The 17,014-nt window shown below is 41.1% G+C and overlaps 1 protein-coding gene across 1 annotated transcript in view; it reads left to right on the forward strand.

Annotated features, from left to right (window-relative positions):
- Nucleotides 1–17,014, forward strand: part of celf6 (CUGBP Elav-like family member 6) — a 163,422-nt gene that overhangs the window by 89,785 nt on the left and 56,623 nt on the right. Inside the window, exons 3-4 of the mRNA XM_030718528.1 lie at nucleotides 2,298–2,346; nucleotides 13,910–14,038. Coding sequence (XP_030574388.1) covers nucleotides 2,298–2,346; nucleotides 13,910–14,038 — 178 coding nt within the window. The remainder of the gene's footprint in view (nucleotides 1–2,297; nucleotides 2,347–13,909; nucleotides 14,039–17,014) is intronic.

Below are 17,014 nucleotides of genomic sequence, written 5' to 3' on the forward strand. Positions count from 1 at the left end.
TTAAGCCTCCTGACCAGTCGCTGCCATTTAAGACATGGAAGCTGACTGATCGCTGGGCAGGGCTCTCGGGAATTCAGACTACCGTAAACCTCTTATGTGAGACCATTTCTGCCCTCAACTTTAGCTGCTATCAAAACTCACTCACACACGAGGACTTACAAAATGTACACACAGCACACCTTAACTTAGCTCTAAATAACTTTCTAGCAATAGCAGACTCACATATTAATGATCTACCTCTCTTGAACTTTATCATAGATTTACATGTGACTGTTTGCCCATCCATCCATCCATCCATCCAGCCATCTTCTTCTTAATTGTTTATCTAACTAGGGTAGTTTAGGGGAGAGGGTCATTTTTACATTGAGTTACAGGCCTGGTAGACCCTGGACATGTTGCTAGTTCATCACACAGACCACCAGACAACCCATAACATTTATATCCAATTATACTGCCAATTCAGAATCATCAATTAATCTAACATGACCACTGGAGAAAGGCTTGGGCATTTATAACTTTGCAAAAATGGCAAGGGCTCCTATAGCTTTTGATTCACACTATAAACACAAAATTACACATTTGTTCCTTCACACAAGAGTCTCAGTGAACCAGCCTCCAACAGAGCAATGGCTATAGCCAAGAAGAAGAATGAAAATAATAATGCTTTGGGTGTTTGAACATTTACACAGGGGGGACTGATAGTTTGTCAACAGACTTTGATTTCACAAATTATCAAGCACTGACACTTGAAGACAGTGAGTACAAAGCATAAGGACAGTGAGTAGAAACTGATCTTTGCATTTTTGGCCATATTTTGGATAGTTAAGCACATGCTCCATGAAAATATAATATGAAATTTTGTAATTCCAATTAGTGACAACTTGAAGTATTCCTTTTGTTGCTCCTCTTTCTGTCTGTCTTTCACTCTTTTTTTCTGTGTGTGCATTTGTGAACAGATCCATGTGCATGCTTTGTGATGCATCTGTCATCTTGCAAAGCTTTGTTCCAGTGTCGCAGCATATTGCTTCGAGAGTACACTATGTCCCAGGAATGTCACCGTGTATACAGTTGTCTATACATGTCCACCATTGCGAAGTCTACATTCAACCAAGGTCTGAGCTCATGTCAACTGCTGTCAAGTGCCGTGTTGCCTGAGGGGCCCAACACCCACTGTGCTGCCCTAGCTGACTGATCTGAGTGGGCAGTACTCTGTGCCATTCACTGGCACTCTTATGTTGGACCTGTCTGCATGGCCTAGTTAGAAAGATGGGCCAACTGCCAACTGAATTCTGAAAAAAAAAAAAACAACAAAAAAACAGCAATGCCAAAAATAAGATACCAAATATTACATGCGTAGGTAGCCTCAATAAGCAAGGGTCTTTGAGGGCTTGATAACACCCACCTTTTTTGCAGAGGAAAAGGGGGTTGTTATTTGTATTTTAAAGAACACTAGCTCAAGTGTTTTCTGTTTTAGTATTCAAACTCCAGGGAGAACAAACCAGGGGAGTTTTTATTCATAGTAGGCAGTTAAAAAAAAAAAAAAAAAAAATATATATATATATATATATATATATATATATATATTACATACATACAGAGGTTGTTTATCCATTCCCTACTGTTAACCTTTCAAAAGCTCATAGCTATGTTGTTTGATGGCTCTCAATAGTTTCTAACAGAAGAAGCAAGCTTGGGAAACATGCAGTTGGCCGACTAGTCCAGTAGCATATTGGTTGTAAGTCACAAAAGGGCTCCTGGGTAGAGATGCAAAAGAGGAGGAAGGGAAAAGAGGGATTGCTGAGGGTCAGGGATGAGCAGGATATAGCTGGTGACTGGGAGTCTGGAGCCAGGAGGGGACAGGAAGAGCAAGGGCCAGCCAGAAAGGACCTCTCCCAATGGGGCTGGGAGTGGCTGATGTAATGGCATTAATCTCCGAGTGCCATCTGACACCCAGTGTGGCTCCGTCATTGAAAAGTGCTAATTCTGCTGAACTGTGAGGGGAATTCAGGCATCTCTAGAGGCAGTGCCCTGGATTAATTAAACATGTTGGCATGGAGTACTGGACAGATTTATCTCTTTTTACTCTTTTTATGCCATCTTCACCATTTGATTTTTGTCATTAGCTAACAGAGGAGGACAAACTCAGGGCATTAACACCAGGAATATTGCAACGTGTGCCTTTCCTACTTCATATATTGTTGCAGTTACTTATATGGTTTCCAGCTAACCTGGGATTTCCCTTTTCCTTCTTTTCACTCTTTCTTTCTCTCCCTCTATTTCTTTCTCTTTCTCTCCAGATGAACCGACCCATCCAGGTGAAGCCTGCCGACAGCGAAGGACGAGGAGGTAATTAACCTTCTCTCGGTCTCTGTTGTACGCACCCCTTAAAAAACACACATGTGCAAAAACACAAATACGCTGGAATAGTGCTCGTGTAATCCTTAATATTCTGCTCTCACTTGAGAAAACACCAGGAGTTAGTAGAGTAGCCTGTAATATAGGTCATTTGCTTCTATTGACTTCCCATCTGTGCCAGCAGAGGGGCTTTCTCAGGTTCACAGTCACTGGGAGCAGTTCAAAGACAAGACAGAGAGGCATGGAATAAAATAAAAGATTGAGAGAGGAGAAAAGAATAGGGAGTAAATAATCTGTATCCTTGATTTCAAAGTCATTGTTAAGGAAAATATAGTCCAAATATACATAAGTCAGAACATAAAACTTGCAAATTGGCTGAGCACTGTGGCCGAAGAAGAACAATATCAGTCTGCCATATCTTGATTTAAGAAGTTTGGAACGTTTGTGGTATAACTAGAATGTGTTCTGGCTCGAAATAAGAGCAAAACTAACTGATAGTACCAGCTTCTATCAGTCTCTCAAAAACTCTGCAGTACCTCAAATTTACTTCTCTGCCAACCAATCATGAAGATGGGCAGGTAAGTAGACAGGTTATGTCTACTTACTTGCCTATCCTCCTATCAATTTATCTGCCCTATTAATAGCATATAATTGCACAGATGGAACTATGTGAAGTTAAAATGTGTCATTTTCAGTGTTTTTCATTATGTGGCATTAACATTTCAGTAGAACTCAATGGACATGCTTTTTTTTTTTTTTTTTTTTTTTTTTTAAAGAGGTAAACTATCTTTTTAAGCATGAATTGTGATATTAAAACATCCAAATCTGCTTTAAGATTGTGCAGATTCTTTAGCACAGCTTCCTATTATCTCTCATTTGACTTACATGGTGATGGACTAGATCATTCTGAAGTAATTTGTGACTAACATCACTGAGGATAATGCATATTAAGTTAGTTAAAGATTTACATGGGCTGAATTTGATCTAACTGCACAGGTCTGTGTCAGCCCCGTGCTTTCATTTCAGAGTGGTGATTTACACTGCCTAGGTCAGATTAGACTGAGTCACTTCGCTGATTTATGTGGTCAAGTGTTAGTCTGATGGCCCATTTCAATTGCCATACACACCCCCATGCAGATCTTATTTTTGTCATGGCAGCACTTTAATTAACGGCCATCTAAAAACAGGCAAAGTCTGACTGACAAGGCCTGGGAGAGAGCCAATCGGCATTCTTACCAAGATAAATTGGATCTCTTGGCTTAAGAGGGGAGGATGGATGGGTCCCAATATCAATTACTACCCCTTTCTCTGCAGAAAGAGAAGGGAGATGAACAGGTAGTGTGAATGAAATACAGAGGGCTTTCACGCTGCCCCTGCTAGTCTGTCAGATGAACTTTCTATATAGGAGGACAGGATAGGACACAGCACAGAATGAAATAAGACTGAGCAGACAGGCCCCAACAGAGATATTGAGCGTTAATGGCAACAGGAAGTCAGCAGACAGGCCAGGGAAGTAAACCACAGTCGTGGCTGACAATGAAATGAGATTTACTATGAAGGCTTGTGGTTAAAGGAAAATAGACAGCCCAGCTAGGGCTGACTAAAAGTGAGAAAGTAGCGAGGGATTTGTCTGTGGAAGGCTGAGGACCAGTCAGGTACACCAATCCCAGTGGGGCCTTTAGACTGTCAAACCTAGGGCTGAACCAGGACATTTGCACCTCTAGAATGGAGTCACATTTATCACTACCAAGACATCAGCAATTATCTGTCATGGGAACTTGTGGAAGGGTCTCGATTACGTGCCTGTGCAGACATTAGGGCCCATTACTCCATTTGGAGACTCTGGTAGCACTTCTTTTGTGCACTGTGTCCCTGAGAGACGTCCTCTCTCTGGGGATATGGGAGTGTTAGGAGGAGAAATAAAAACCAGCGCTCAAAAAAATGACTGGTAGGGGACACAATACCACACCAGACTGCCACCAGGCTACCATTGTGGATCACAGAACACATTTTCTGGCTGTCTATTACAATGGCTCATGTCTTACTTTATTTTTCCTTGGAATTTCAAGAAAGAATTGAGCATAGGAGGGGATCCTTGCTGCCTTTTGATCTATTTCTGTCCCTTATGTCAACCGATCTCCACAAATTCAAAATCTACTCAGTGTACTTAAAACATACACAACATCTTTTTTGCTGCTGTCTGATTGTTTGTTTTTTGTCAGTTGGGCTGGGGTCATTTGACACTCGAAACCCAAGAAAAAAAATTTAAATCCAAAATGAAAAATGCAGGTATCTCAGCAATAGGTCTTTCCCTATTGGCACTGTTCCTTTTCTTTTTCCATCTCCCATTGGTACAACAGTGCAAAGTAGGAGAAGAAGCAAGTGATACAGAAATGTGGATTCAGTACAAGGCCCACAGAGGAATGCAAGAGAGTGAGAGATGGAAGACAAAAAGAGCGAGAGGGGAAGAGACGACAGGATGAGAAAGTTAACGGAGGGTGATGGAGGCAGCTGAGTGAATCTCAGCAGTAAATCATCTCAGAGTCGCCCCATCCCTATCTCCGCCTTGCCTCGCCAGGAATCTTTTTCCCCCTGACCTTGTCTGCTGCTGTGTCTGTGAAGAAAAGATGGGGCCAGATTATCTATGATTGGAGATGGCCATTATCTAAACACAATCTTCGAACCAGGTCCCACTCCTCTAGCCACTGCTGTGAGACTGGAGACCACACTGATGAGAAGAAAGATGATGGGTCATCCAGCAACACCCTCTCCTTTTATTAACTCTGATAAGATGGTTTCAACACGCTCTTGAAATGCCCAGCAACCTCCATCAACATCGACTTTTTCACAATGTGCCACTCAGTACATTTGTCTACACAGCCATCTTTCCCTAGTTGTTTATTAGCTCCCCATACTTTTGTTATATTGGAAACTTATATAGTGCCAGCAGCATTTCCATCCCTGTACTTGATGCTGAGCAGCCCTATGTGAACCTTTTTAATATCTTGTCCATGCCTTTTGTCTGTCTGGCTGAGGGGAGTCTTTGTGAATGGGTCGTGTTTGTCCTTACCAACCTGCTGCTCTTCAAAAGCCTGTCCTCGGTCGGCCAGTGGAGAGATTGACAGGACCTTAAGATGTTTTGCACTGTGCTGTCATGCCCCAGCCCAGCAGGTAGGGAAGAGTGAGCTAGCTGGCTCAGTCTGGCGGGCTACAGGGGAGGGGCTGTCTGGAGGCACCTCACGCCCACAGACAGAGCATGCACCACTTTACATGCAAATTAACCCAAAAGATCCCTCTGTGCCTCTGGACAGAATTGTGCGAAAAAGAAAAAAAAAAGTCAAGAAGATTCCTGGTAGCAGTTAACATGTGCGATTTCTAACAATGTCAGTTATAGGGTATTAATTTAAGCTTTAAAGGCACTGATTCAATTGGCCTAGCTTTTAGAAAATACTGTTGGTTTCTGTATACATGTTTAATTTCCCAGGTTTTCTTAAATGTTCTGTGCTAGTTTTTGATTATGCATAACAAAGTGTTTAAAGCTACCCTTCCACCCTGCTGGTTAAATAGATGTGACAGCTCCAGTGGCATAAGTAATGTGTTCACAAATATAAAGCCTGTATCGTCCCATCATGCCTGATACACTGACAATTTGGATGTTTGTTCTCCTCTGATTATTCCATTTAGCACCTCACTACACTGGATAATCCACTTGTACACATCAAACAGGGACCACCAGCAGAAAGGTTTGGTGTATGGTTCCACATTATTTTCCTCTGGGATGGGGTCTAACTATGTCTGTTAACTGCGTAGGAACCAAATGTGTCAGAAATAGAATGGGGCTTTTGAAGTCAACACATGCTCACAACCAACTTGACAGATACTGACACTTCGTTAGGAATGTTTGTTGTGACATTTGTGACATATTGCCTATCCCTTTAGCATCATTTTCCAGTGTGGAGGGTACCGTTTCAGAATATTATGTTGTTAAATAAAGAAATGTAACCCAGAGAGCAGAAATTTAAGACCTGCGTGGGATTGCTATTTTTAGACGTTCAATTTATTTTTGAATTTTCCGGTTAGTGAAAATTGGGCTATGTTTAGGCCGTCACATTTGGTCCGAATTAAGTCCAACATTTAGCCCTAATACTGACACAGAAATCAAATCTCACCCATCAAAAAATCAAAAAGCCAACTTTAAAATGTGAAAGATGAAGTGCTGCATTTTCAGGTTGTTGAAACGACATTTAGAAAAAAATATTTATGTCTAAACTTGGTGTAAAAGTACTAGGTGAAAACATTTTTTCAGGTCGTTGAAAGAACATCTATTAAAATACATCACTTTGTGTAAAAACCTACTGAGCAATTTTCTGCTGATTAAATGTCTAAAAGAAATCTTAATGTGCAATACATTATTCATAACACATATCTAACTTGCTTCTAGATGTTGTTGCAATGGCTATATCGGGATCCAAAGCCAGATAACTGCATTGGGACCAATAAAATATAAATACTTGCAGTTTGTCTTGTACTCATGACAAACTGGAGCCACAAGCACATGCCGCATGTACTCATGATCCCTGCATTGCTAACCCAATGCTTTACCTATTAAATATCTTAGACTTTTGGAATGGTCTTGTTAGCATCTATGACAGCCCAGAAAAGATATTCACACATGATGAAACAGGAATATAACTAACATATTAATGTTCACACATTATATTTTCTTGATTATCTAATCATGAAATTGTCAAATGTCATCGTAGCCTGTGGGTAAAAAAAAACAAAACAAAATAAACAGTGTGAATATTATTTTTTAAAAATTTGTTGATTTGGAAAATAATGGACTGTTGTTAGGTCCACATACTCTAATCCCAGTTCACAATTAAGCCCAAATCTCCCTGACAAAAATATAGCCCAATTTAAAAAAAAAAATCAAAAAATGCTTTTATGATTTTTATTGCACATCCCTGGACATTTATAGAGTGATTCACTTTGAGATAGCCTTACCATAACACACTATTCAATACAATACTTGACACTTTATACAACCCCTCAAAAGGTGCTGGAGACTAGTTTTGACCCACCTGAGACCACAGGTGAAAACATCTCTTTTCAGTTGCATATCAACCAAATCTGGGAGTGGATGACATGATCATCAACATCTAGCAGAGAACTAACTCTCACCTAGACAGTAGCGGCTACACAGTGAGAACCATCTTTGATCTTTCAAGTGTGTTCAACATTATTCGGCCACATTTTACGTAGCTGTTCCCTCGGTATATGCTAGTGAGGGAGAAGTTACATGAAATGTCAGGCAATACGTCCAACATCTCGTGGATTGCTGACTACTTGACATGCAGGCCCCAGTATGTGAGACTGGGCAGTGCTTTGTCTGATTTGGTGATGTGTAGCACAAGGGCTTCACAAGGGACTGTGCTGTCTACACTCCTGTTCCCCTTATACACCTTAGACTTTCAATACAGCTCTGGGTCATGCCACCTACAGAAATACTCTCATTCTTCTGCAGTGGCTGGACATATAAGTGACAGCTGGAGGAGTAGAGAGTGCTACTAGATGATTTTGTGGAATGGTCTGGAAGAAATAATCTGTTATTGAATGTGAATAACACCAGAGCTATTGCGATCAACTGCAGAACGTTGAGGGCGGCTACATGACCTGTGTCTGCTGTGGGACAGGACTTTGATGGGGTGGAGGAGTACAAGTACCTGGGTGCTCTCGTGAACAACAGGCGTAACTGGAAGACTAACAAAAAGGCTGTACACAGAAAAGTTGATGAGTAGGCTCTTTTTCGTAAAGAAGATGAGATCCTTCAATGTGTACAGCAAAATGATGAACATTTTCTATCACTCAGCTGTGGCAAGTGCAGTGCACTTTGCTGTGGTCTGCAGGGGAAGCAGCATCAGAGCTGGTGACATGAACAGACTCAATAAGCTGTGACTGGCTGCAAACTGGACACAGTTGGAACTGTGGTGGAGAAGTGGCCAATGAACAAATTGTTACCTATTATGGATAATCCTGAACACTTTCTGCAGAACTTACTGGACAATCACCAAAAATGATAATATACAGGCTCAAGGTGGAGAAAGATTTGGAGAGACAGGCACAGCTAATTGTACAGTGATTGTTAGCCAAGTCAGTTAGTGCTAGAAAGCTTTAGCAAACATGAAACAATGTCAGTTGCACATTTACGCACACTTATTACTAGTTTGATAACTTTCCTCATTGTTCTTCAAAAAGTAAAAAGATCCTCCACAAAATGCTTCAAAATTCAAGCACTTTTTTCTTTTATTGTTGAAGTACTTGTGTAGTGAGAATTTATGTTTGTAAGCAATAACCAGACTGTCAGTGATTGCTTATGAAAACTGGGCAATATGGATTTTATCAACAGAGATGCCACATTGTAGATAAATCTGATACTGATAACTGGATTAAACACATAGTTGGAGAAAATATTTCAAATACTTGGTTTTGTTTTGTTTTGTTTTTTTAAGTATGCAATAATCCATTTCATTTTAAATGTTATTTAGAGAGCTAAAATCTAGAATTTCCAGACCTCCACGATTTCCAGTATTACAAAAAACTTCTGGTTCTTCTTCTATTTTTTCTTTTTTTAATAATAACTTATCCTTCAGCTTTGGGAAGTTAGCCCTCAGCAGTACAAAGATAGCTACACATTGTTAAAATGTGCTGCAATATTTCCTGTTTTTCTTTCTTAATTCATACCTATGTACTTTCTTCGCTTTATGTCTTTAAGATTGCAACTGATGTCTTTTTCATTAATAACTGCTCTATTATGTACTTAATTACTGTCAATGATTGCTTGTCTAACAAATGACTGATCTGCTAATTAACATATTTGGCACAATTTCTTTCACAGAAAAAAAAAAATCTACTCATGCATCTCAAAAACGTAGCATGGAGAAGCTCACAGTTTGTGCAACTACAAAAGCTTGTAGGAGGTGAATTATTCCCTTAAGTAATTGCATAAACAAAATTCAGTCTGTTCAGAGTGTAAAAGTGTTACGGTCGAAGTATTATTACCCAAACATTTAGACAGTTAAAACAATACTACATAACAAAACAGCAAATTATCCAAAAAGTTGCTATTTAGGATTTTTTTCCCCCCTCCATGTTCTGTAAATATTTAATCTTCATAACCTAAAATGCTTATTCTGAAAGCAAATGGCACCTTTTGATTTTAGACTTACCCCTGTAGCCTTCACACACAACAGGGAAATGCACAGATGATTACAAACCCGCTATATTAAGCAGCAGTTCCCAGCATTTTGTGCACCCAGTCTGCACGCCTAAATATGTGAGCGTGTCTGGTGGCAGGCCTCCCAGGCAGCAGCGTACCAGCATCAGGCTTTTCTAATGAGTCCATAAGAAGCACAACTTCTTTGTTGTGCTGCCTGGAACATTACTCTGCATTTGAAATGCACCCAGCGGACTAGCATGCATCTTTTATCGTTGGATGCAGCTGTCCGTGCTTTCTGAACACTTACAACTAGCAAGCTTCCCTGACTATACTGCCAACGGGCAATAAGTGATAGAACCATGGAAAAAAAAAAAAACAAGAAATATTTACCACTACACAGGAGCAGGAGAGTAATTCTTTAAAGAGAATATTCATGTTATTGGCAAACAAAAGCAGAAACTTTTGAAAAGTAGACTTCAGAGCAACTGATTCTTTGCCTGGAGAGACAGGCAAGGGTGAGGGATGACAATAAAGGGTAAAGAGGAATGTACACGGAAAGCAACAGAGACAAAAGGGAAAAGACACAATCTATATGCATATACTGTAGCCTACAACACAAGTAGCACTTTATTCCTGAGAGAGAAGCATCAATCCTGACAGCATATGGCATCTGTGCAAAATCCATTAATTTTTAATATACCGGGTGCTGAAATGAAAAGGCTTCCTGAGACAAGCAATTGTCAGATGTCAGTAGTGTTTTGATAACTTTTTTTGATCTCCTTTTTTATTTGCATTCATAAAACGGAGCTGTCCACATGCCACCTCACTTTGGACATGGCTGGAGACTGACATGGAGCCATTTTCCACACAATTGCTCCCACCTCCAGTCAGTAGATGAAGTAGTGGGGTGAAACAGAAAAAAAAAATGTATGAATGATCATGTGTGTGAGGAAGTAAATGTGCACTGATAGTGTACTCAAATAGAACTTCACTTTCATGTCCTCATGTGACTATAAGTATGCACATACAAAATAAAGGCTATGGATGCTGACAAGCACTGTGAAAGTATGTGCTACAGTAAATGTATCTGCGAAGCTACTTTTCTTCTATTTAAGACACATATTTAAATGATTAAATATGTATATGCATATGTGGAGAATATTTTAAAGGAGTTGTTTAAAGAACAGCATAAAGGTCCCTTCATATTTGAGCGGAGAAGTGTTGTAGAGCTTAAATGTTCTCCAGCTGTGTGGCTCATCTCTGTTAGAAGATGATGAGCCCCTCTCAATGAGAGATAAGTACAAAGAGGTCAAAGAGTCAGCGCAATGATTTTTTTCTTCTACTTTTTTCATCTCAGTCAATTCCATAGGAAGGTCCTTGACCCTCTTAATGCAAATACATGACTACTAGACGGGAGTATTTTTTTTTTTTTTTCCCCCTCCACTCACCACTTTTAACAGATAACTCATTGGGCTCATTTAGAGTCATGGAATCATCTCCTTGTGCAGAGGGTGCATTACAGGATATTTATTCATATTCATAAAATGCCAATTTAAAGCTTGCGAGTGGCCATAGGAGATGAGTGGGAACTTACAAAATCCAATAAGAGCTGCTTTGGAGACAGGTGCAAAGTGGACTAATTAATAGCAATCTATACACTGGCCAGGGCATGCAGTGGGCCGACTGAGACACACTTAGGTCAGGCAATGAAAAGATAGCAGCTCCAAATTCATTTTCTCACTGTGGCTCTCCCAAAGGAAGGCTCAGAAGTACACTCACACTTCCTTTAATGCCTTCACTGGGGTGTAATTTATTTTTGCGTTTGCCAGCACATTTGGAAAGTTCATTACCTCGCTCATGGCTTGTTAATTAGCCTTGTAAAGCCGCCATTAGATCTCCTCGGGCCAGGGCCAAGATGAGACTTTTGTCCCAAAACATTAAGACACTGCAGGAGGCCTGTAAAACTGCACTCTGCCCATTTAAGTTGTAACAGTGACACCTCAGTAAAAAACCTGAAAGATAGAGGGGGCACACATGGCAAAGTCTTATAGAGTTGGGATATTGCATCACTTCACCTTTAGTGCCACTGACAGGGGTCAAGCTCATTTCTCTCTCTACCACCTGTTCAACAATGACTCTAAAGACACGTAGCTTCTCTACTGACTCCCAGAACCATCCTAGATGTCTTTACTCCTTTCGGTTGTTGCTATATTCCAGGTGATGTAAGTGGTTGTGGTGATCTTCTCAGGGCTGTCTCTCACTTCCAACCTTAGAGCACCAACAGGGGAGAGACATTAATGAACAGTAAAATCAGACTCAGCTGGTGGGTTTAAGAAATCCTACTGTGTAAGGCGTGACTATAGAAACGTGAACTGACACCACCGCTACAACACCAGCAGTGGAGACCAGGCACCGTGGCCTTATTGATTATGCAGGTGCTCATTTGTGTGGCCAAGCAGCTAGCAGGCATGTGTCTCATTTGAACTTTACAGGTATGGAACAGGATCCGATTTCCCCCGCTGCAAAAAGGAAGCCCTGGTGCTTTATTTTTAGAACAGCTGCGTCTAATGGGGCCTGGCAGGTACAGGAGGCGTCACATCTGTCGAGGCCCAGGTGATGCTCTCACCCTCCACTCCTCCTCGCTCCTCTCCCGCCCCCTACCAGTCAAATGACTCACATTGAAGATCAACAGTGTCATTTCCAATAAACTCTTCTTCCTCTTCCTGCCACTTTCCATCAGTTCTGGCGATAGGTTCTTGCTAGTAGCCATTTCATTCCACAACACGGTGGAATAGGAGATGCATAATGTAAAAGATGTAAAGAAGATGAATGCTCTGTCTAATGCCAGGGCACTGGGAAGATTAATTAGAAAAATCCACCTTTCTGACTGGCCAAAGTTTAGTGGTATAGAGCCTATACATGTGAGTATGAGGGCCTCCTTCTGGATATCAGGAAGCAGCGAGGACACGGTGTAGCAGCTGGGACACTGGTGTAGGTGAAGTTGCCCTTCAGCTTTAATGAGGAGAACCCAGCAAATTTCACTCCAGTTGATTATTTGCTGAGGTAATGCTGGGTGATTAAGATGTTAAATCACACTAGATTTAAGATTCTGACTGTACAATGAGGACTGTTTCATTTTATTACTTGAGCACTCACACGTGACCTTTCTCCTACTTAGTACAAACAAAAGATGTCAGTTTGATAGAGCTAATTCCCTGATCTTTCCATGATTCATATCTAGCATTGATATGATAGCGTCATTTTTTTCTACAGCCGGCATGGCCTTTTGAGCTTCTGAATTTTCCATTCATCCAGCCATTTTCCTAACTGCTTATGCAAGTTCAGGGCCGTGAGAGGCTGAAGCCTGTCCCAAGTTACTGTGGGTAATAATATGAAATGGAATATCTAATTACATAAGCAGAATCAACAAAATCTTTTTTTCAGAGCCATGAGAACTAGTCCTTGTAGCTTTGCGGTACTTTTTACAAACAATATTTCACATTAAAAGACTGAAGAAATTTTGTTTCTGGAGTGCTATCATTGTACAGGATCATGTTTATATATTTTAATTAATTTGATTAAATGCATTTATTCCCCAAACTTGAGAATGATTCACGCTGAAAATATATCAAGACGTTAAGCTTTGTCTCCATTGTCACTTTTTTTTTTTTTTTGCATAGTATAAATAAACAGGAGCTGGTAGAGATCACAAAGTAAATCCTTTGTTGAGAAAAATATGAACACTGCACACTGAAAAAGACATTTTTGTTTGTTTGTTTTTATACTTTTCTCAACTGGATTTAAAATCTAAAATTGTTTTGGACATTATTCACTGCCGACCCTTGACACAGAGTTTACTCGTGTGTAATATAATTATTATGGCTGTGGTGTTGAGAAAATGTAATAACATGTTCTTGTTCCATGTTCCCTTTCAAGTTTGCAACCAGGCGATCTAACAGTTTGTCTAGCTGAGCAAAATATTCTTGCTCTCTTTCTACCGCTACCTGAAACCCACACTGCTCCAAGCATCATCTGTATCAAGCATCACTGTGGCAGACTTGAATAGCTCACTGGAAACAAGAATATATCTCCGTCATACCGGGGTGGGGTGGCACACCACAGAACAATAAGATCAACAACAATAACAACAGCAGCAGCAGCCGCAACAACACAGCAGACTGCTGATAAAAGGGGGGGGGGGGGGGGGGGGGGTGAGTTGCACAAGTTCCTTTCAGCTCTGCAGAACGGTGCCATCAGCTGTACCATTTCTCTCTTCTCTCCTCTATTCCACCCTCCCTCGACCCTCTTCCTTCCCTTTTCTCTCTTCCTATCTAGAAGACAGGAAGCTGTTTGTTGGGATGCTCGGCAAGCAGCAAAGTGAGGATGACGTCCGGCGGCTGTTTGAGACCTTCGGCCAGATTGAGGAGTGCACCGTCCTCCGAGGGCCTGATGGGGCCAGTAAGGGTCAGAGCCCACACACCTCCAATTCTTTTGTAACCCCTTTTCTGTCTTTCTTAATCCCTATGTCTGTGTTCTAGTTCTCTTTCTACTCTTTACATTTTCAGCACCCTGCTTCACCCATGGTGCACTCGTTGACATTGTCTGTGATCCTCCCCTTTGTTTTTTCACTGCCTCTTATATGTCGCGCAAACATACCTTTCATATACCATTGTCACTGTTCGACACATCCTTCCTCCCACATTCTTTTTCTCACTACTTTTTGTTTTTCATTTTTTCCTTAAGCCACCCTTCATTTCTCTTTTTTCTTTCCTCCCCGAACTTCTTATGTTGTCTCTTCATCACGGCAGCTCCTCTCACCCTGTGCTTGTACTCAACAAATATATCACACAACACCTCGCCTTTCTGCTCACCCCTCTCCTCCTCCTCCTCCTTCTCTTCCTGTTATCTGAAAAGCGGAGGGGTGTAATCATGTTTGTTTCCCACATTCCCATCACCCCTCCCCAGAGACATCATTGGACGATAATGTCCTACTGTAAATAAAGCAGCCAGGCTCTGGGTTTTGCTGCTGTCACTCACTGTGTGGCAGATTTGCCTGTATTCAAGAACAGCTTATGCATTCTTGTCCATGGTTTATATGATATTTGGTTTGTAGAGCATGTTCAAATTAAAGATGGCTGTAAAATGTGTGATGAAGGTGTGATTGTTCACAGAGTACAAAAGGCTCCTAATCAGCCTTAGATGGGTCTCTCTCTCACAGCCAAATTTGGAACAATAATGCCCACGATATTGCTCTGAACCTCTAGCATCTTTTCTCTCTGTTGACTATGATTTATTCTTCTATATGAAGCTTCTGGATGTGTGTAAGAGACATGTAGGAAAGCAAAGGAGAGGGGATGATAATCTTGCAAAGCCTTCAGAGTATATCAAAGAGAAAGCCTGGCTATACTGAACCACACACCTATCTGTGTCTACATCTGTTCCCCTCACTGTTAATCCCGGGTCTATTGCTCTGCATCGCCCCACCAGTCCAGTACCTTTCCTTCTCCCTGCCTTGTTTCCTCTTTTGCTGTCTCTTCCTTCTTATCTGGTTCCCTCTCTTCCTGTCTGCTCAGATGCCTCAAGCTGATTGACAGCACATAAAATGAAATAAGGCCGGTGCTGCTGTGTCAGACAGGAGCTAGTTTTCTCCCTCATTCGTGCTTTCACTTCTTTTCACCCTCCTGCACCCCACACCTCAACTATTTTTCTTTGTCTCTCTTCACATGCCATACTTTCCTGCTTTGTTATTTGTCTCTATTATCACAGACTTGATCATTCCCTTTTCTGCAGGTTTCACTGCTATGAAATGGAAAACTGTAAAGTAATGTTAACTATGAATGCCACCACCAGACAAAGGTCTCATATATAGGTATCTGGTCCTATCAGTCACTGTGCAACAGTCCTATGCAATCATTACGGGATGTTACGGCAAATTATTTTGCCAGCCGCCTCGCTCGGGATGAGGTTCCCGTAATTTGAATGAGACAGACCTTGAAATTGACAGTGCTATCTGTTCCATGGTAGAGGCTTTGTCCCCTGTTGATGTAAATTTATGCTACTCAGAGGCTTTTCAGCACCCCTCTTCACCCAATAAAAAGGCCGAGAAGTTTAACATCCATCTCTCTATGGCGCTACTCCTCAAAGTACTTTCAAAGTGCAACACTTGCTGCCAGAGCTGAATAGAGCCCCGAATTGTCAGGAATAATAGAGAGATGGCTTTTAGGTCTATAATTAAGTTGTGTTATAAATGTCACCCATCCAGAGGGATGGAATTCATGCATACATATTATTACCCCGGGAATTCAAAAGGCAGTGCAGATCCTCTCGCTTGAAAGCAATACAATCTCGCTTTTTCCTTTTTCTCCAACTCATTCTGAGCCATCAAATTCAAAAACCCAAATGTGCACTATAATTTATGAGGCTCTAGCACTTCCCAATTCTTTTGAGTTGTTGCGCTCTGTGTCCCTTTACTTTTTTTAGGTCAGCAAAAGCAAAGCTACAAGACTATTTTTTGATGAGAAATTTTGACGACACTGTATGTTCAGCATGACTTTGCCACTGATGGTGTATGCAAGCCCTGCAGTTAGGAATGTCTGTTGGGGCTAGGTTGCTGGGGTCATGGTGGACCTGGCACAATATATGATGGCCTTGTTAAGGAACCAAGAGCATGTTATTTTGCCTTACAAAACCAGGAGGGTTTTACAAGAACAAACTGCCCCTTTATTATTTGAGCTACAAAGGTTAAATGTGTTTATTCTTTCAAAAGACAGAGCTGCAGTCAAATGGTACACAGTAAGTTGATGCATTTCAGTCAGACAAATGAAGACCTTTCCTGCCACTACCCGGGGGGGGGGGGGGTTCAAGTCAAAGGGTGGTATAGTGCTATGACAGAATCAAGGACTTCTTTGACTTATCTCTTTGCCTCTGTAGATCTATACAGCTTTGAGGACATTTGACAGTACAGAACACATGGCCTTTACTGCTCACCACATTTCCACACATAACACTTCCAGTTACTAACAATTTATTGTATGGCTTGAAAGTGTGTACAAAGCCTCGGGTAAGGGTGGAAATTGTCCTGCCTCAGTTCAATCTATTTGATTTTGTCAGTAAATTATTAATTTGTTTGTTGGGAAAGCAAAGCTGACTCCTGAGAGGTAGAAGTGAATGGGTTGCCGCCAGACACATAAAAGCTCCTGAGCCTACCTATCAGTGTTCATAGTTTAAATGAATCATCACTCCTTTTGTCATGTTGAGTGAATATAGGAATATGTGTAACTATACTATATTGCCAAAAGTATTCACTCACCCATGTATTTCATTCAGGTGTTCCAATCACTTCCATCACCACAGATGTATAAAATCAAGCACCTAGGCATGCAAACTGCTACTACAAACATTTCTGAAAGAAGGGGGTTGCTCGAAGGAGCTCAGTGAATT

The sequence above is a fragment of the Archocentrus centrarchus genome, chromosome 3, assembly GCF_007364275.1.
Source record: "Archocentrus centrarchus isolate MPI-CPG fArcCen1 chromosome 3, fArcCen1, whole genome shotgun sequence".
NCBI classification, from domain to species: domain Eukaryota; kingdom Metazoa; phylum Chordata; class Actinopteri; order Cichliformes; family Cichlidae; genus Archocentrus; species Archocentrus centrarchus.